General features: G+C 27.0%; 1 protein-coding gene across 2 annotated transcripts in view; it reads left to right on the top strand.

Annotated features, from left to right (window-relative positions):
- The first annotated feature begins 612 nt into the window (after positions 1–612).
- The window catches only part of LOC136089207 (neural cell adhesion molecule 1-like), a 73403-nt gene continuing 50715 nt past the window's right edge, over positions 613–23300 (top strand). For both annotated transcript variants that reach the window (XM_065814950.1, XM_065814951.1), the window contains exons 1-3: positions 613–685; positions 1444–1623; positions 8081–8203. In XM_065814950.1, coding sequence (XP_065671022.1) covers positions 631–685; positions 1444–1623; positions 8081–8203 — 358 coding nt within the window. In that variant the 5' untranslated portion in view covers positions 613–630. The remainder of the gene's footprint in view (positions 686–1443; positions 1624–8080; positions 8204–23300) is intronic.

The following is a 23300-nucleotide window of genomic DNA, read 5'->3' as shown; positions in this document are numbered from 1 at the left end:
ATAATATATATATATATATATATATATGTATATATATACATTTATGTATATATATATATATATATATATATATATATATATATATATATATATATATATATATATGTATATATATATATATATATATATATATATGTATATATATATATATATATATATATATATGTATATATATATATATATATATATATATATATATGTATATATATATATATTTATATATATATATATATATATATATATATATATATATATATATATATATATATATATATATATATATATGTATGTATATATATATATATATATATATATTATTTATGAAAATAAATGTGTGGTCGGATTATTTTTAGCAATTTTGATAGTAATATATATATATATGTATATATATATATATATATATATATATATATATATATATATATATATATATATATATATATATATATTATAAATATATATAAATTAGTAACAAACACTTATCTAACTTTTTTCCTCAACTTGAAGTTTCATAATTGCTGGATCATCAGGAAGAGTTTATTATTCCAATAGTATAAAATGTATTAACGGAAACTTAAATTTTATCTGTGAAAAAATTTTTTTTTTTTAGATATAACATTTGAGAACATAATGATTTTGAAAACTTTGTATTTTCTTTATTTTGTGAAGTGTTTACTTGCAGAGGGTATGTAAAAAATAACTTTTACCTAATTTTATTTCTAATATACTTTTTAAATTTAATGTTACTGATTAGTGTGCTTGACATTAGTTTTTTTCTTTTAAAAAGTTGTTTGAAGAAAAGTTGAAAATTTGTTTTAAATTTGTAAGAATAAAAGTAAAATATACTCATAAAATTAAAAGTTGTAAAAATAAAAATGTAATGTTTTTAGCTTTTTCCTAATAAAGCTTTATTAAACTGATATCTTTTTTTGATTCTAAATATGTATAGCCAAAAGCTAAGCAGTTTTAGCAGCCAAAAGTTTAGCTGTTTAGCAGTTCAATAGAGTTATAATAATTTAGTATAAATGGTAGGTTTTTTTGTAAAACTATATGAACTTCCATTCATTAATGTTTTTTTTTGAGATCAAAATTTTAGTAGTGCTTTTATTTCTTCAAAAGGAACTATGATATTTTCATATTATTTATGAAAATAAATGTGTGGTCGGATTATTTTTAGCAATTTTGATAGTAAACACATTTGCCGAATAATTTGTATTAGTTACCAGTATTAATTTTTTTCAATAAAAAGAAGTTGTTTTTCAGCTGATTTTTCTCTCTAAGAAAATAATTATTTACAAAATGTAATCATTATGAAGTGCTTGTTAACCTGTACTTGTTAATGACAACATTTCTCAACTAAAACCTGCACCATAGGTTTGGTTTTAGTTAAGAAATAAAGGTGTTTTAATTTTAATTTTTTAATTTTAAATCATTTTATTTTAGTTAAATTTCATATTGAGCCGAGCAGTCCGATAGCTGCTGTAGAAAATACAACATTTTTTATCAAATGCATTGCAGAAGATACTACTGGAAAAATTAATATATCGACTAAATTTATAGCAGGTGGTCAGGAAATTAAAACTACTCCTGATAATCATATAGTTGTGACAACAACTTATATTGGTAAACTATTTTATTTTACAATTATTTATACGAGTAAAAATTCTTTATTTATCTTAAATCAAGTTATTTGTTAATGAATGCTGAATAATTAGTTATTTAATAAATTAATTTGAGCCAACTTCTGAAAAAAATAGAGTCATGTTTGAAAAATGAGTTATTTAGACTATTTAGTTATTTAATACTTTATATTTGACCAAAGTTATGACCTAAAACAACTTAGTTCTATTTAGAATATGATTGGTAAGACTTAATAACTTTTCTAAAATCTGTGGTAGTAGACTAGTTGTAGAACTTTTATTAAGAATTCAATAAAATAAACTAAATTAAAAAAAGACATGTTTGTTAATTGGTTATATAGATGTTTATTATTTGACGAATTTACACTCTATATACCATTCCTATAAAAATCAGCTAGTCTGTATACTATCTATGACCGCTATTCCTAAAAAATCAGTTGCTAATTCATTTAATAAATGAAAGTTAAATGTGTATAAAAAAAAGATAAAAAATAATGATAATAATTAAAAGTATATAAAAAGTGTAAATAAAAAAGCATTATTGTGTATCTGTGTTGACAAAATGTGAAATTTGTTCACTCTAATTTTAAAAACACATACTCAGTGTTTCACAGGAAGGCGTGCAATTGCAGGTCTTTATATGACCACGCATGTAATACTTTTGTTTTGCTGATATGTCCACGGCTTTAAAAATAGAAAGATAATTTTCATGCATTTTAAAAATGGCGTTTAAAAAGTGAAAGTAAATGAAATAAAAATGAAAACAAAAACCATAAACTGAAAAAAGAAAATAAATCTTAAACTAAGAGAATACAAACAAAAGTAAAAAGTAAGCTATAAACCAAATTTATATTTTTAAATTTAAAAGTTTTTTGCTTGATGAATTGTGTAAAGATCACAGTTTTGAAGTTAATCATAGCAAACTTATTTATAAATGAAGTTTTTAATAGTTTTGTTGCAGTAAATTATAGCAGGAATGAATAGGCTGATGTGGGGTTTGTAGCACATCATTTTATTTGACAGGGCTCAATTTAACAGTCAAACATTGTCCGGCTTAAACCTCAGTTTGTCTGATCAATTTACAAAGTAATTGGACATTTTGGCCTACGGGAATTAAATAATATTTTTAAGTTGTGTAAAGATTTTTTTCAAAAGGTTGCAAAAAAAATTGTTTAAAAAAAATAACACAGTCTTTTTAAAATCGTAATTTTTATTCATTTCATGCTTTAATTAGTAAGTCAAGTTTAACAAAAACAAAGTTTTTAAACAATTCTTAGTAAAAATAGAAAAAAATAATAATAAGGCAATTAAATCATGGGAAGATTTAATTTAACTTATTCATTATGTAAAGTAACTTAAAAAAAAAATCTTTTAAAAGATTTTTAGAAAGACATGGAAAAATAGTTTCAAATATTTAAGTTTATCATAAAAAGTACATACCTACTAGAAAAAAAAATTTAATATAACATTTTAATTTACACATGAGGTGTTTATTTTAAACAATCATTATAATTAATTTTTTATTTTATTTAAAACCTTGTCTTGAAATAAAAACTTTAAAAATGATCGACGATTAAAAGTTATTTGTAATGTAACAATTTTTTATTGCATTTGAATTATTAAAACATCAAAACAGCCGTTGTCAAACTGTAAAGTAAAAAAAATTATAAGCATTGTCAGTTACAGCGTGAAAATTTAAGTCTATCTAAAAAAACATACAATATTAAATTGAAACTATTTTATTAAAAAACAAAAATCTGCAATAAAATATTCTAAAAAATATGGAGAGAAATTACAGCTTCACTAACATTAAATATACTGAATAACATGAAAAAGATTTTGATTGCATTACTTGGTTCCATAAAACCGTAAAAATTATATTAAAATTTGATCAGACTTTGCAGTCTTCTCCGTCAGAAAAAATTAGCAAGCGCAATTTAAAAAGTTCTTTTTTTCCTGCTATTTAAATTAAAAAAAAAAGATAGCAAAAATAATGCTTTGAATAAATACTTAATAAAATAATTGAAAAAAAAAGCCATTTTTCATAAAAGTTGAACAAATGAACAAAAAAGTTTTGTTGCAATTTAAAGGGATCCCAAAGTGCCAAGACAAGTTGTGTTTATTTTGAAGAGAATGATGAAAAAGAATGTTTAGGCAGAATTTTTTTAAGTAAAACAAAATAAATCTATACCAACAAAAACAAACTTTGTTGTTTTACTCGAAGATTGCCGTCTCCAAAGTAGCAATTCCCTCGGAGTCTTTAAAATATACACTGCAATCTGCAAACTTTATAATTTATTCAAGCGCGTTTAATTCCAAAGAGTTTTAGTAAATGACGTCATTATAGAATTTTGATAAGAAAGTTTTTTTTGTTAGCAAATTATAGATTTTTTTTTTCCATTATAAATTATTAAAGAATTTGTTTAGTTACTTATCATTATATAAAAGTTTTTTTTTTAATCATAAATTACGATATTATGGTACTAGTAACATGTGACCCAGTACAACCTGTTTCATGTCCTGCTGCTCTGTAGGATACGCTTTTTTAGGCAAAGACTAGGAGAAACCAACTCTGACTCAAAACACCCTGCTTTGGCGCTCTTGGTTGAGTAAAGGCTAGAGATGGTGTCTTGATAAAAGTACTCATCTTGATGTTAACTGCATCCAGCTATTGTCTTGTAGAAGGACTCCTAGGCAAAGACTTAAGGGGTAAACAGATTCCATCTGTTGACTAGCCTTGCACCCCTTCTTTATTTACTAGGCTGTTGTAGATGTAATTATAATATATTGTTTCCAGTTTTAGGATGTTTAATGCTTGATCATTTTGACTCAACGCATAGGTTTTACTTGTGTCTCTGTATTTATAATTAGGCAACTCATTCTATTATTTCCTAATGAGTATACAGCTCTAAAACTCAGTTTTAGGGTTCTGAGGTCAGCTGGTAACCAGGTTTCCCAAACTCTGTGGTAGCTCTCAGAGAGTTTGATTCCATCAACAGCTGTAAAGTATCAGAGTATTAATAGTGGCATGTTGCACAGGGATGGTGTCCCTGTTCATTCTTTTTGGTGTGCATTGTCAAGGTCATATTTGGAGCCCTTTGTTATGGCTCAGGGTTTATTAATAGTAATAAGGCAATTGCTTGTACTATTAAGTAGTGTACCATATACTATCTGTGCTTTGAGCCGAGTCCTTTAACAAATCCAAAAATGAGTAAAAAAGTATCAAAAACTATAAAACGCAAAAAACCATTGTCATCATCAAGTTCTCTAAATCTATCATTCACTAATATTTGTGGTCTTCGAAATAGCTTTTCTTCTTTTAAGTCTTATCTCTTGCAAAGTTCACCAGACCTACTTGCTCTTTGTGAGACTAGTTTGAGTTCAGCTGTCTCATCTTGTGATCTTAGTGTTGATGGCTTCCTTTGATTCATAAGGACTCTGATACTCGCATGTTTGGCCTGAGCATCTACATTTGTAAGAATTCACCCATTTGTCAGGAAACTAAGTTTGAATCCTCAGACTATTCTTTTATTGCTTTCTTTGTTTTTTACCACTTCACTCTGTCACCTTTCTCATTGTGCTATATTGCACTCCTTCGTCTCAAGATTGCACTCTTTTCAATGTTATTTCTGATCAAAAATAAAAAAAGCTTACACAAATAGTCAACTTTCCAACTTGCTTTCCAGACAATCCGAAAAATTAATCTTCATTATTCAACTTATGTTTTGTTTCTGATTCTAGTCAGTGCTCAGTTTCTCCGCATTCACTCTTAGGTGCTTCTGAGTTTTTACAGCTTGATCAGTCTAAAACTATTATCTTATTCTTCTTCATTATTAGAATCCCCTTATCATTGTACCTTTTACAACTAAATTGAAGCTGACTGGGAACCATTCTGTGATGGCCCTTGGGTAGAATCTCTTTCGCCTTTCTGCTGACAAATGTGCTTCTTATATAACTTCTTGGATTCAGGCGGCATGGAATCCTTTATTCTCTCTTGATGATTCCAACTCAAGTCTCACTCTTCTCCATGGTTTACCTCTCATTGCGCTGTTGCAATTTTCAATTAAAACCATTACTTTCATATCTATCAGCAAAACAATTCTTCAGCAAACAGACGTCTGTTTACTACTGCTAGAAACCATTGTTAAAAGTTTTTGTCTAACATCAAAGCCCGCTATTCTCAGGACACTAAATCGCGTATATCATTTCAAGAATTAGGCTCTTGAGACTTCTGGAGAATCTTTAACATTGTCTTTAACAAGGGTGAATTTGTTACTCTACCACTCTTCTATGGTTCAGATTTTGTTCCCTCACCTAAAGACAAAGCCGAATTGTTTGCTAAAAACTTCTCATTCTTCGGAGCTGTCATGTATACTTTCGAAACTATTTAAGATGTGCTTATCAGAGTCTTTGTTTCCAGCCTGCTGAAAAGCAGGATCTGTTATTCCTATTTTCAAAAATTATTGAGAGCGATCTGACTCATCTAACTTCCATCCCATTGACCTTCTTCTATCATAAGCAAGGTTTTTGAGTCTTTAATTAACAAATATTTAATCTCTCATCTTGAATTTAATAACTTACTTTCTGATCATCAATATGGATTTTGATCTTCTTGTTTTACTGCTGATTTTTTAATAGTAATAACTGATAGGTTTTATTGTGCATTAGATAGATGTGGAGAGGCTAAGGCTATCAAAATTTTAAAGCTTTTAATAAAGTTTGGTATGCTTTCTCCATAAGCTCTCTTCTTATGGTGTACAAGGTAAAATCTTTAAGGTTATTGAATCCCGCTTTACCAATCGTAGTATAAAAGTTGTCCTCAATGGATAGAACTGTTCTTTGTACCCTAACCAAGGTTCTATCCTTGGCCCTATATATTTTTTAATTTTTACTAATGGTCTCCCAGAAAATCTCACATCTAAGGTGGCATCATTCGCTGATGATAGTACATTTATTCTTGTCATGATAAGAAGTCAACACGCTGATTTCTTGGAGGGGACAACTACCATCTGTCAAGGTTGCATCTCTTTATCATGCTTGCCACTTTCTTACTCCGGATTATCTATTCTTTATCTCTATAATTCTCAAGTCCATCCTTGTATAAAATACTGTTGCCATATCTGGGGCAGATCTTCCAATGATGCCCTTTCTCTTTTAGACAAGGTGCAAAAATGCGTTGTAAACATAATGGGACCTGCTCTTGCAGCCAACCTCCAACCATTATCGCACCGTCTTGAAGTTGTTTCTGTTTCTTTTTTCTAGAAATACTATTATGAGCACTGCTCTAAAGAGCTACTAAATAATCCATTATTCAATTAAGTCTCATTCTTTTCCTGTGACTGTTCCTAAATGCTTCAAAAATAAAAACTTCAAAAAAATAGTTTTCTTTTCTCAAACATCAGTCCTTTGGAGTTCACTTCCTTTATTTTAATTTCCTGATTTATATAATTTGCAATCCTTTAAGTTGTCTGTTAATTGCTATCTTGCTCTATAAATTTTATCTTTTCTATTCCACTAACTTCCAACTCTAATAGTGGTTGATTGCAGCCTTGTTGGGAGTGAAGATGTTTAAAGAAAAAGAAAAAAAACCTTTATGGTATTTTGTCTCAATAGTTTATGGCATGGGTTTGAAGGTGGGGAATTTGCAAAAAAAATTTAACCAACATTTTTAGATATACTTTTATTGTAAGATGGGTTAAACAAATTATATATTTTTTTATTACTATTATTACAAAATTATTATGATTAATAATTTTGTAATAATAGAAATAAATTTTGTGTTAATCAATAGAGAAAGGAATATGCTTTAGGACTTTGGATGGTTGGTTTAGTTAAGTGTAAATGTAGAGTAGTTGGCCATTTATATATATACATATATATATATATATATATATATATATATATATATATATATATATATATATATATATATATATATATATATATATATATATATATATCTATATCTATATCTATATCTATATCTATATCTATATCTATATCTATATCTATATCTATATCTATATATATATATATATATATATATATATATATATATATATATATATATATATATATATATATATATATATATATATATATATATATATATATATATATATATAATATATATATATCTATATCTATATCTATATCTATATCTATATCTATATCTATATCTATATCTATATATATATATATATATATATATATATATATATATATATATATATATATATATATATATATATATATATATATATATATATATATATATATATATATATATATATATATATATATATATATATATATATAGTATTTATTTTGACTTATGACTTACAATAAAAATAATGATAAAAATAACTAAGAATTATACTTTGGTAACTCCCTCTGACCGAAACTTATTAATTTCTAATTTATAAATTTTATTTATTTAGGTTCAAAGACAATAGTTGAATTAAGCATATCTGGTATTCAGGCTAAGGATCTATATAATCAAAACATATTGTATTGTGCAACACCTAACAGTGATTATCAGGTGGATGTATTTATACTATCAGGTAATCAAATTTGTATTTATAAACACACACGAAACACCAACACTTGCAGATTTAGATTGACACTGTCATAATAAATTTTGCACAATTTTGGTTTTAAGATGTGCCCATGCCGAGCATGTGACTAGAGTGTTTATGATTTAAAGGTTCAAACATTTTTTTAATTTAAAGACAAGAGCTTGTTTATTTTACAGTTCAGCCATCAAAACTGTATTTCTTTTTAATTTATTTCTTGAACTATTTTAATTGTAATTTTTGTTTCTTTATCACAACTTTTTTTTTTCTACTTTTTATTTGATGATTTTTTTAATAAAGATTATCAACAATATTTTATAGATAAATTTTATCAGTTACCAATAAGATATTTATAAACATAAATGTTCATAAATAAATTACGTCATAAATAAAAGAACGAAATTTTCAAATACATTTGTGAAAAGGATTCTTTTAAACAAAAACACTTCTCTCTTTAATTAAAAGAAATAAAACATTTTTTATATGCTTTCGCATATTTTAATCTATGACAGAGAGACTTATGTATTAGGTAATGAATTAGTTAGCAGATGATAAATTTTTGTCTCCAATAAATATTATGAAACTTTTTTACTTTCTTTTAAAACTGAATTTAAATCTTTAATTTTAAAATCATTTTAATTTAGTCTTTAATTAAAAAAAAAAGTTATATAGAATAATCAGTTTCTTTAACAAAAAAATCCCAGTTGTGGTTAAATGCTTTCTTTTATGACTTAATATTTTCTGAATAAACATCACATAAACAATATTAAAAGATAGTTTAAATATTTTAAAATTAAAAAGTTTTTGCTTAATATATGACTGCTGAATGCATATGCAAAATGCCTCTTTGTACATAAAATGCTGTTTTGCGCTTCTTAACAAGGCCTGTTTAATATGAAAAAAACATTGCATAATATATTTGCATAATAGAGTTCATTTTTCAATTAACTTTTTTTGCGATAATTTATTATGCAGCAGTTTGAAATAGTTAATGTTATAAAAAAAAGAGATTTTTATGAAGTCAACTTAACATAAAGCTAATGTGTTAAGCATTTTTTAGTTAAAACAAGACAAATATTAAAATAACAATACTATAAAATAGCAATAAGAGTACACAATATTACCTGTACAAAACAAAATGTTGACAGTTTATGCCCTTAATCTGTTTTTTTTTTTTTGTTTTTTTGTTAAATTATATAACAAACATACAAAACAACTAGTATCGTGTTAGCTATAGTATGTGAAATACTAAATTTCAATGTTATAATGGAAAATATTTGACAAGAAATAAATGTTTCTTCAAGGAAAATCATTGTAAAACTGTATTGTCTAAGTCGTATAATGAGAGAAATAGGAAAATTCATTTGCACAAGATATTCAAGTATAAAATAAATAAATTTAGATATGAAGTAAAATTAACAAAGTTTAGAATAGTGGAAGAGGCAGAGAGGAATCTTATTGAAATACTAAATTTCAATATTAATATAATGGAAAATATTTGAGAAGAAATGAATGTTTCTACAAGAAAAATCATTGTAAAACTGTATTGTCAAAAACCTGAAGCAAAGTGTCCAACAAATAAAAGAAGTGTCTCAGAGAATTAATAAATAAATTTATATTAAAACTGTTTGACGGGTGTTAAGATAAAACAACTACAATAAAAGAGTAACTCGCAAGACTGTACTTATCAGATGTAAATAAAAAGAAACATTTAGGTTTGCCTAAAAATACATAAATGAACCTCTGCATGAAAACATAGTGGTGGTTCTTTTCTTTTTGATATTAATCTTATCAAGCATGGTAGAATTCATGCCATATTGTTTGGAAGCCATTATTAAAAATGATGGTTGGTGCAACAAAATATTGATTTTTAATAAAAAGCTTGATAGTTAAGACAGAAAGTAATAGTTAAGACAGAAATTGTTTTGTATGTCGAATTTGATTGTATTTTTATTATATTTTATTTTATTATATATATTTTTATTATTATTATATTAATACTTTTATTGCTATTTATATACAATTCTTCAAATGTTATTTTAATATTGTATTTGAAAATATATGTATCCATTAGGATGACATTAAAACACAACATTTTATAAAATTGTGTACTGGGACCCTCTAAATGTGTTTTGTATAATGAGATAACACTGAGAAAAAAAAAACATTTAATTAAAAAAATTTTAATTGAATATTTTATTTAGGGACCATTTATTGTTTAACAGGTATATAAAATATATAAAACAATATTTATTATATAAAAAATTGCCAAAAAATTTGTAAAAACACTCTTTTTTAGGGGTCCCAGTACATAATTTTTTAAAAATGTTATTTTTAAGGTCACTTTAGTATCCATTGTAAGAAGTTGTTTTTACCTAATTAATATAAAATAATTTTACAATTATACAAATATATATAAATACAAATATTATTTATTATGCTGAATATATTTTTCAAAAAACAGCAACAAAGTCCAGTTCACAAATTGCGTAAAAGGTTGCACATTTTGTAAAGTGCGCAATTTTTAACAATCTATGCATAACATATATACATGTGTGTGTGTGTGTGTGTGTGTGTGTGTGTGTGTGTGTGTGTGTGTGTGTGTGTGTATGTATTTATGTAACAAATTGTTACCCTATTTTTGTTACATTGATTTATATGGTGGTTTCAAAAAAAGAAAAAAAAACCCTAGAATAATGAAAGAAAAGATTGCTGCCTAATGCCAAACTCTCACTTCATTTTTCACTTCATTTAAAAATAAAATAAAATGTATTCATAAAGTAAATTAAATTATTTTGAAGAGCAACTTTTTTTTTGATGTGGCGTTAACCTGTCTTGCTGATCAGGGAGCTTTATGACGCAAAGTTTAATCAATTGCATTGATTAAACTTTACACTGATTTTCTAGACTCTGTTATGCTGATATGAACCTTTTAGGCAGCCAGGAGTGCAATTCATTATTTTTATTTTTTAGTTAAAAAAAATAAATTTTTTTGAAGTAAATATTTCCATATGGGAAAGACTAATTAAAAATTATCATGGGAAAAGAGCTATTTATGGATAAAAGCTTCAAATAAATCTGTTAATCATGGCTACTATAGATTTTGTTCTGTGGACATAAACAATTTTAGCTGGTGTAACCCAGATTAATCTACATTTGAAGTCAAAGAAACAGTAAAAAAGTAAAATCAGCTAGATCACAGTCTAAATTTGTGACAAATTCAAATTGAAATTGCTAAAGCATATCAACAAAAATCTGATAAACTTAATATGATTCAGTTTGGCATTGCCCCTTATATTAAAAATTTTTTTTGGAATGAGTTGAAATGTTTGCCATTCACATTTCAATTTGATGAAACAACTACATCACAGACAAAAAAACAATATGACACTTATGCCACATACCATTCTAATCACTTTCAGCAAATAATAACATCGTACTTGGGGACATTGTTTGTAGGAAGATGTACTGAAGAAGACCTTCTTGGTCATTTTAAAGCTATTAAATTAGAAAGATATTAAACATTCCATAAAACAGCTAAAAATACAAATAGATTCTGACGAAAAAATGATGGACGAGGGAAACAAACTATTAAAAGTTTTTGCGTGCAAAAATTTCAAGGGTTGTATTCATAGAAGACCAGCAAAAAGTAGAGTTGGGAAACTTAAAAGAAAACTAATTGCAGAGTTGGATATGGAAATAGGAAAGAAAAGAAAACTAGAATTAAAATAATGAAAGGCTGTTCACAATTAAAAAATTTTTAAAAATAGAAAAAATATTATTGTTTTCAATTCTTTCCTTAAAAAAGTTTGAAATAAAAGTTTAAGATATAAAAGTTTACAAGTGTAAATTATAAAATAAATAAAACTTGAGATAATTATTAAATATAAAAATAAGATTCTTAAATTAGAATTAACTCTAAGTTATAATATAAGTATTAAGATAAGTTAACCCCAAATATTATAAGTTTAAAGTAAACTCCAGGTTAAATAGGGCGTATACATATCTTGCGATGCGTTTATGCTCTATTAAGTTTTATTTATTTTTTGTTTTTTGAAATTTGATATTGTCAGTCATACACAAAGCATCATATTTGTTTCAGGGCTAGTTTATACTATATATAAATATATAAATATATATATATATATAAATATATATATATATATATATATATATATATATATATATATATATATATATATATATATATATATATATATATATATATATATACGTATATACATGTATACATATATACATATATACATACTGTTTTTTAGGCCTCAACAGTCCTGCTTTTTTTTTTTGTTTCAAAAATGTCCTGTTTTTTAGCAATGACCCTGTAGGAACCCTGATATATATATATATATATATATATATATATATATATATATATATATATATATATATGAATTAGTCAAAACACTTATCTAACTTTTATCTTCATCATAATGTTTCTCCATCAGTAGGTTCATCAAGAAGAATGTCTAAACATCAAAAAGTTCAAATTATAGAAAAAATATTTCACAGGAAGTTGGGAATTGTTATAAATAATTATGTTATAAATATATTATCTACTATCTTTTAGCCTGACTCGCAAGGGAGTGCTGCTACATCGACTGAAGGTTTGGTGTGGGCAGGCAGTCTATCAATTAATAAAAAAAAAAATTCAGGTCTTGCATTTTAATTTTTACTTTTTGTCAACAAAATATGGAAAAACCTTTTTACAATTAGTTAAGAGTTCTATATTATAATAATGCACCATTTTATAATAACGCTCTCAATTCTCACAAGAATTGAGAGCGTTATTATAAAATGGTGCGGCTCTATTAAAAGATTCTTTGCTTGATGATATATATTACTGATGCGATTAGAGATTATTTTTGGTATTGATTTAATGATGCTTGGTGGGTGATTGGAATTGATGTTAATATATGAAAGGTTATTTCCTGGTTTTTTTATAAGGTTTAAAAAAGTTCTCAGAAAGGTTAAATATGATATCAAAAAAATTTTCAGTTTTTAAGTTTGGTCTAAAAGCGATGTTAAGATTAAAATTGCCTTTAAAAACTTTTATTAGATTTTGCTTTATTTTTTCCAATTGAGGACCACTGATATTATAGAAGCAGCAAAGCCATCATCTCTATATACAGGGTGTTAGCCAGGAATAAAATTTATACAGCGTTTTCATCATATTAGGAATTTAGGTTGCTGTCGGCTGGTGAGTAAAAAAAAAAAAAAAAAGGTCGCGCATAACAAAATTTTCCAGACAAATCTTGTTGCGCCAATACCCAGTACTGATAAAATATATATAAAATATAATGTAAATACAAAAAATTTGTATTTTATAAATGCAAAATTTTAAAACAGATTAATTATCAACTTGCTTCTTTCTTTGCAATCGTGTCTTTTCTTTGCTAGAAAGAAAACAACAATGATCTTTTATTTGCAAATAAATAATCAATGATGCGATACTTTGATCTTCTTTACTTTAACTGCTTTAATTGGGTAACTCGCTTTTAAATAATAATAATTAAAAGAAATATTATTTAAGTAACATTTAATATGATAAAAAAATATATTACATTTTTCAAAAAAGTTTAAATGATTATTTAAGTATAGAATAAAAATTTTTTACTACAGAACTTTTTTAACAACTTTAATGTTTCTCTAGTTTTAACGTTTATGTTGCTTTTTAATAGCGAAAACTATTTTTAAAATAACAGCCGTCTTTAAAAATAACATGCATTATAAGGAAAATTTTAACAATTTATTTAAAATACTTAGAACCTTTTTTTAACCTTTTTTATATTTACACAGATATTCATATTTTTGCAAGCTAATTTTATAATATAAGTTTTATCAATAAATAATTTGTTAGTGTAAATTTTAAACGTCTTCATGCTTTTAAACTTTGCCTTAAACATCATCGGCGATAAGAAAAAATAATTATTTATATCATAAGGTTGATAGCTTTCAGATAAACTTGGCTTGCAATGCATGGTTTAAACGAGAGTTTCTCGACATACGAGCTTGTTTATTTAGGTAACGATTGGGTTTAAAGCGATAAGAAAACTAGGTGATCATGCAGAAAGTTTTGTCGCCCAATATTATCTAATGTACAAGATAATGATTATTAAAACCATTAGCTCTAAAGCTTAGCATTTGCTTTGTGAACAAAAAGCTTGTATTTTGCATACAAATAAAAATTCAGTAAACTGCTAAAAAGAAAAATTGTAAAAACACGGCCGGAATACAAGAATTACCGTGAATATTCTGTGAAAAAGCTACAAACATTAAATATTCACCAATTGTTTGTAAGCTCAAATAAAAAAATCAAATGAGATTTACGTTGTAAATTTTCAATTTATAACGTAATCTCATATTTTGATTTTTACGTTTTAACTCGTTGACAAAGTACTCTCACAAATCGTCGTCAAAACACTCCTTCGGACCTTTTGTTGCAATCATCATCAAACTTTCTAATGTGCTTTGGCTTAGCTGATTTCGAAGACGGTTTTTAACTATTTTTAAATTTGAAAAAAATCTTTCCACGCAAGCTACACTCAAAGGAAATATAATGAGTAACTTAGTTAAAAACATACAATTAGCATAAACACTTATCAAAACAGGGTCATTATTAATCACTTTCCATAACTCTTGAGGCGTAAAATTGTTTCTTGACTTAATTAAATTATTGAGTACTTCTTGATCTTTTTCTTTCGATATACGTATATCGAAACTGTTTTCCCATTTTCCCTCGGCGTTTGGTAAATAACATAATTTTGAAACTTTCAAATTTGTTTTTTGTCTCGGTTTCTGAGATATCTGGAACTTGAATGTGTAATGCTCCAAATTTGTTACTGCTTTTTGATCTGCCATAGTGAGTTATGAGTTGCTCTAAGCTTTCTTTACCATAACTAGACAGTTGGCTGAGTGTTTTAGGCAATTGTCTTGGGTCAAAAATTGAAAGCGATTGCCAAAATTCCATTTGTGCAAAAGTGTTTTTTAGTTCACTTTTAAAACTGTTGACAAGAGATCTAAAAATATTTAACTCAAACTCACTTAGGTCAAAGTTTTTATATTTTTTAATCGGCTTGTGGCTGGTAACGGAAAAGTTATTTCATCAGTCACTGATTTCATTTCAATAAAATTTATTTCAGTGAAATACTTTCGTCGAGTACCCGAAATTAAATCATCTAAACAATGATTAACTTGATTGACATAAGTTGGAATGTCGCTGAGACTAATTTCTACTTGTGAACTATGCAGTGCTAGCACAAGTGGGCAAATCGCTTCAAACACATCTAAGAGCATTAATATTGTTGCAATGTTAGATTGTGAACTCGCTTGTATAAATAGCCCAAGTGCTTCTGCTTCTTTTCGTTCGGTATAGCATGTTGACAAAGCTTGTAAAATCGGTTTATAACCTTTGAATACAACTAAACAAGCTCGATCGTGTGCAGTCCAACAAGTTACACTTGGACACACTGGAACTATCGTTTCTAGTTCTCCATAGATTTTGGAGCATTCCTGCACCGAATGCATGGCTAGTGTGCGGTACTTAAAAAACTTCCATAGGTTAAGTTAAAAAATATCTACTTCCATAATAGTAGGAAAATCCTTTAAAATATGTTTAAAACATAACGCAAGTTTATGACTTGTACACCCAACCCAAACACACAGTGGCACAGCATCCTCGATGTAGGCTTTTAAACCTCCTTTTATACCCGAATTGATGCTTGTTGTTTCCATACAAGCAAAGCGAGCATTTTTAAATGAGATATTATTAGCTCTAAAAAAATTTTGAACAACATCAAAAACATTTGGAGCTGATAGACTAGAACCGGTGAGTTTACTTAATGGAACTATTCCTATAAAATGTTCTTTTACGATGCCGTGGCATGTATAGTTAACTGTTCCATCGAAGTAATATCAGAAGTTTCATCCGGAAAAAAAGAAAAACTCCCACCATTTCTAAGTGACTGGAGTAAAGGATTTTTGACAAAATCAAAGATAATATTTATATACTTAGTAATATATTCCGGAGACATGTATGTTGCATTTGCTGGGCTAGACAAAATGTGCGCCTTAACCTCCTTACAACCACACGCAGCAATAAGTTCAATAATGTCTGAAAAATTATGAGTGTATGCCCAGTTTTTCATGATTAACAAATGCGTGACTCGAAAGAAGGTTTTAATAATGAACCGAGAATTACTTGTTTTTAATGTTTCTTTTGCAAGGGTATTTTCACTCAGCATTTTAAAGATATTCGAATCTTGCTTAGTCATTTCATCAAAAGCTTGTTTATTTTTTAAAGCTATAGTATGCCGATGCGAATTTAAGTGATCGTTAGCACACTCCGAGGGATGATCTGCAAATTTGCCAGGGTTTTCAATAAATGCACGATTACTTTTTTTTCCAGAGGCAAACAATATGCAAATTTTACAAAACCAACCTTGTTTTGATGACGAATAAAAAAAATTGGGAAATAATACCTCACACTTTTCTGTTGTTTTAAATTGTAGGTCTTCTATATTTTTGATTGGTATTTGTGCTGGCTTGACTTTCTTTTTTTTTCTTTTTCCAAGAACTGAAGTTAAAGGAACTGCGTATACATTGTTTTCGCTTACTGCTGATGTAGACTGATGAGGACTTTGGTATACTACTGGTATAGTATGATGAGGACTTTCACCTACTGCTGATGTAGACTGAGGAGGACTGTGGCTCACTACTGATGTAGACTGATAAGGACTATCATTTACTGCTGATATAGACTGATGAGAACTTGTTTCTTTGTGTTTCTCAAATAACGTTACAATAGTTTTTGATTGAATTTTTTTATATTTCTTTTTAAAATAGTACTTTCCATTATTTGAAGGCATTTTGTTGTCGCTTTTATTTTATTGATTTGAATCTAAATTATCAATAGAGCGTCAATTTCATTCCAAAATAATAAGGTCTTTGAAGCAAAACGTTTTTCAATAGAATAGAACTTTTTTCAAATAGAATGTTAGAAATTTAAAAATTTTCGTTGTTAAAAAAGATTTTGTTGTTTTAGACAAATAGAGCGTCAATGCCTTTTGAGTGAATTTTTTTTAATCAAATAGAAGTTCGGTCGAATAAAAAGTTAGTGATAAAAACTTTCACTGCTTGGTGGTATTTTAGAATTAAATTCAATAAGCAACTACGGCCGGGGGAGATTGGTTGACCGCGCAAATAAATATTAGCGACATATTTCTTTTAGTTGTAACTTAAGTATGTGTAAATTAAAAAAAAAAGATTTTTGTATTTGTAAATTTTGTTTTACTAAATTAAACTTTTTTTTTTTTATTAAAATTTTTCATTTGTAAATTAAAAAAAAAAAATTATAAAAATTGCAAATAATTTTTAACATTTATAAGCACAAATGATTTATTAACTTAATATTAAAACGCTTGCACTAAAATGCGTCACAAGCAAATTTAGTTTACTAACAGTATTTTTAATTACCTTAATTAAAAACTTTTTTATCTTTTTTTTAAAAGTAATTTCGAAATGATGTTTACCTCCACAAAAGTCATTTTTTGAATAATTACTATGTTAAAATCTTTGTTACTTTTCTAACTAAAGTTAACAGCATTTGTTAGTTTAAAATTTTTTATTGTAAATAAAAAGTTTAAAATAAAAAAAGCGAATAAAGAAACTATGTAATAAGCGAAATGAAAAAACTTAAGATCAACGTCGTCAGTTAAGAAATATAGTTTTATTTTATTTTTGAATGAATGACTTCTACGCTTTTTTTCTTGTAAAGAAAGTAATTGTTCTCGATCGACTAAATTATTTTCTTTGTTTCGAGTACCAAGTATTACTATGAGTCTTGCGTAACACTTTAAATTTAAGCCTGTTAATAACCTTTTGTGAAATTTAAAAAAAATTGAAAGCGTCACGTTAAATGCGGTGCCATCAGGCTGGCTAACACCCTGATATAGACTAGGGTGGTTCTAAAAACAACATTTTTGAAAAATCTATGTTGCCACCCCCTAAATGTGTTTTATGTAATGAATGAATGCTTCATTTTAAAAAAGTTTGAAAAATAATTAAAAAAATTTATGAAAACACAAATTAAAAAAGTTTATTAAAAAAACTATGAAAATATGCACTTTTTTATTTTTTGTTAAAAAAACAAAAGTTTTTAGCTATATAAAGTTTTTATATAAAATTTAAACTAATTATCTTTAAAACTATAAAATTGTAAATTTATATTATCTTAAAAATATTATATATAAAATAATCATTGTTTTAAAAAATTTCACTTCATTTGAGACCCAACATGATATGCTTTTAAAAAACTTTTTTTTCAAAATAATAGGGACCCGTCTGATGTTTAAGAGTCTTAAGTGACGCCTAAAAAAAATTTTTATTTAAAAATTTTTTAAATTTAGTATTAATTTATTTCATAGAACACTTAAGGGGTAGCAGCATAGATTTTTCAAAAATGTTGTTTTTAGAACCACCCTAATTTAGAGTTTGCTTTCATAAAGCAGGGTTTAGTGGATGCATAGATGGTAAAAAACCATTCTTTATAAAAAATCATAGAAAGAAAAGAATGAATTTTGCAAAGAGGTTTCATTTAAAACCAGTATCGCTTTTATTATTTTAAACCAGTATGATTTTGGAAGAAAGTTCTTTGATCCTATGAATCCATATTTAACTCAAATCTGATAATGCACAAAGAGTTTGACAAAAAAAGGACAGCTTTTCATTTGAGTTGCACGAAAGAAACAGTTAAATATGGTGGTTGAAGTGTAATAATATGGGATTGTATAGCATGGCAGTGGCAGATCTAGGATTTATTTCTCGTTTGGCGAAATTTTTATGTGTAAATAATCCCCTCCCCTCTTCAAACCAGTCTCACAACCCCATTCCCATTCATGCAAAACTACTCTCATGTGCCAAAGAAATGCCCCCAATTGTAAATTTTTCCTCATCTAAGCGAATTCATATTTTCAAAAAATTTTCACTTTACCTTATTTGTTATGACCTTCCTCCTTGTTTACTTTACACATAAGAATTTTATGTCTGAGTCAAATTTTTTTTCATATTTCTGTTAGAAATCCTTACTAAATTTGGGTTGTTATCTTCTTTATAAAAAATATCCAAAAATTTATATTGAATTGAAATTATACTTTATAATTTATATTTTAAATTATAACTTATCTCATTCTTGAAATCCTTGAAACACTACTAAAAGTAAACAAAACAATTTAAATATTCAAAATTAATTTTAAAATGATTCTTATACCCTAAATATTACTACTCTGAACACATATAGTGCAGTCAATTAGGAAATAAATTTGAAAATTTTTATTAATTGAATATAAACTAAATTCAGAATATATGCTGATGCTCCACTTCCACAGTATAAAGGTTGAAAAAGTATCTGTTCAGAAGATATTTGTTTAAAGCACATGAACCACATCAAGGTTGCTTCCTATTCATGTGTACGATTTTTAATGCAGAATGATTGAAAGCATGCGAAAGAAAAATACACCATCAATTAGCAAACTGCTTTTACCTGCATATTTTTATTCCTGGATTACATATAAAATATAATATACTATGGCAAGGTGCAGTAGTGGATTAAGACTTTTTAGGACCCTTCTTAAGTGGGGCCTTTTTTGGGGGGTTATTTTAAAACAGGAGGCCTCTTATCATGATTAATCAAAAAATTTATTTTCAGAGTTACTTTAAAGATATATTTTTTATATGAACCGAAGCCTCCAAAACTGTGGGGCCCAGGGCTATAGCACTGGAAATGTAATTCCATAAGGAAATATGCAAATGTTTTTAAAACTTTAAAAAGTTTTTAAAAAAATATCAACTGAAAATTATTACTTACCACTGCTAATTATACCATTAAATTTTGGATTTTGGAATAAAATGTAGCATTAACATACAGTTCTATTGAAGTAAGAACCCGTAAAGCACCAACTAACAAATACTTTTCAACAGTAGCTAACAATACTAAACTATAGAGGCAGTTACCAGAGTTACCATCTAAAATAAATTCAAATAGTACAAACAAACCTGACATCCCTTCAAAAAAAATTTTTTTCAATAAATAAAGTTAACTCGCATTGTATAACACATTAAGAACCAATAAAAAAAACAACTCTTAGATGGTGCTTAAAACTTCTAAATTTTGGCACCAACCATCAACTGTATTATTTAAATAAAATAAGGCTGATTAATAAAAAATATATATAACTGACAGTTACTGCTAGGCTTTAGACAATCTCAAGCTTTAGACAACATCAATCAGTTGTATTTTGTGTGGAAAAAGTGTTTCTTGCATTATAATTGACATCATGCAAAATCTATATTTTAACAAATATTTTTACATATACAAACATCCCAACAGCAGTATTACAAAACAATGCTAGCAGTTTGTACTTTATTAAGACAAGCATATGTTTTTATAATAATAATATAAAAATATATGCTTTTCTTCGTAAATTACAAACTGCTAGCATAGTTTTGTAATATTGATGTTGTGATGTATATATATCTTTTTTATATAGGTATATACAGTGGTGACTCAAAAAATTAGAGCCACTCTAAATTCTTAATAAAATACGTATTTGAAATACCAAATTGTTTGTAGTTATTTGATTTAAATTAGTAAATGTCACAAATATGCATTACACCACATCTTGGCATTATTTTATCATAGTGGCAACACATTACACTGCATTGTAATGAAGGTTTTGAGTTATTAACAGTAGTTTTTTGAATACACGTGGATTTTTGACAGCAATATTTAGTCCAAGAACAAAGTACTTTTATTTTCATATTTTTCACTAAAAATTATTTTTTTTCTTTTCATACAAAGGTATATATATGCTTCTTCTATTTGAACGTTTATATGTATATATGTGCTTCTTCTATTTGAATGTTAAAAAACTCTAATATTTTTTTGTCTCTATTCATTTTATTTTTCAACATAACCTAACATTCTTTTTTTGTTATCTTTAAAGCAATGGGAAAACAAAAGGATATTTCGCCATCTCTAATTGGACTGATTCAGGGTCTTATATTGGCTGGAAATAGCTCCAATAGACAAATAGCAAAGAATGTAATGGTTTCTAGGGCAACAGTCGATAGAATTAAGAAAAAAATGGGGAAAAATGAACCATTGTTGTCAAAAAGAGGAAAAACTGTGGCAGACATCAAGTGACAACCCCACGTACAGAGAGAAAAATAAGAGATAGTGGTGGAAAATAGGAGTAAATCAAAAAAAGTCCTTAAAGAAATCCTTAATGAACAAGGAATATCAATTTCTTTGGGGACTCTTCGTAGAAGATTGGCAGAACAGGGTTTCAAAGCTTGTAGACCTGCAATCAGACCCAAGCTCACTGAAGCTATGAAAGAAAAGCGCCTACAATGGGCAAACATTTTACTGTTGATAATCGGAAAAAGGTATATTTGAAAAAAATCATTCTTATAAACTGAATTCTTTTACATATTTTGGCTACTTGTTAAAAAAATGGTGTTTTTTAATTTTTATAACTTTGACTTTTAAGGTTTGCTTCTCAGACGAATCCACTATAGAGATCATGATGGATAAAACCAATTTTGTGAGAAGAGAAGGCGAGAAGTTTAATGAGGACTGTTTGGTGCAAAGAGTAAAATACCCACTCAAAATAATGGTGTGGTCTGTTATAAGTGGCCAGGGAACAGGAAGGCTGTATATTGTACAAAATACGATGCGCCAGGATCAGTACATTAAAGTTCTCGAGGAACGCCTCATACCTCAGGCAAAGGAGTGGTTTCAAGATGGAAATTTATTTTCCAACATGATTCGGCTCCATGCCATAAAGCAAAAAGCGTATCTAAGTATTTAGACAACAAAAAAATTACTGTTTTAACATAGCCAGGAAATTCACCAGACCTAAATCCAATAGAAAATTTATGGGAACTTTTAAAGCGGGAAATATCAAAAATTTTGGTAACCAATAAACAAAAATTAATTGAAAGATTAATTGTATGGCACCATAACGAAAACATTCAACAACAGTGCTTAAATTTGATAGAGAGCATGCCAAGGAGAGTTGCAGCAGTCATCACAGCTAAAGGTGGTCATACAAAATATTGATGACAATGTAGATGTTAAAGTGTATTTGTTTTTTTTTGTAATAAAACATATAAAAGTTATCACCGTTTTTTTTCTAAAATACCTAAATGTTCATGAACCAATTGATTTAGAAATTCAATGTATGCCAAAATCAGTGATTTTGGCACCTAAACCTTAAAAATGTGGAAATTTTATGATGGCTCTAATTTTTTGAGCCACCACTGTATTTTTTATATTTTATTGTTATATAAAAAGTATGCAACTATATAAAAGTGTATGTATGTTTACATATACAAGCATAACAGCAGCAGTATTAGAAATCTATGCTAGCAGTTTGTAATTCACTAAGCCAAGCATATGTTTTTATAATGTAACAGAAAGAGAAAAAAAATTATTGTTTACTTTTTGCAAATTCATAAAACTGCAGATAAAGCAACATATTATCTTCACTAAAGATAATTTGTTGCTTTATTGCATAATAGTGTTAAGTAAATAATGCATTATAAACAGCTAATAGCTTTCTAAATGGGTACAAGTTTATCCAAATTTCATTAGCTACATCGTTAGCTCTAAAGCCATTTGTACATAATAACAAATGTCTGACATCATGAATAAGGATCCTATAGAACTTAAAAATGCTAACTGCAAAATCCTTAGGCATTTTATCGGCTTGTTTATCAATTTTTTTTCAAGTTGCACAATTATTTTCCAGTCTTTTTATACCCAGATCCAGATCAGATTAGGCAGATCAACCACTTAGTTCCATACTGCTTTAAGCATAAGTTAACTTTCTTTAGGTAAAGTGATTTATATCCACACCTCATATCGAGATTAGATTAGGCAAAACTTATTTTGCTTAATGCATGAAATAGCCATTATGCCTAAATTATAGTTTTTAACACTCCTGCGCTTACTGTAGTTAAGTTACTCATCAGCAAAGCCAAAACAGTGAATAATAAAAAAAAGTAA

This window comes from Hydra vulgaris, chromosome 13 (assembly GCF_038396675.1).
Source record: "Hydra vulgaris chromosome 13, alternate assembly HydraT2T_AEP".
NCBI classification, from domain to species: domain Eukaryota; kingdom Metazoa; phylum Cnidaria; class Hydrozoa; order Anthoathecata; family Hydridae; genus Hydra; species Hydra vulgaris.
This window is presented reverse-complemented; position numbering and strand designations above follow the sequence as displayed.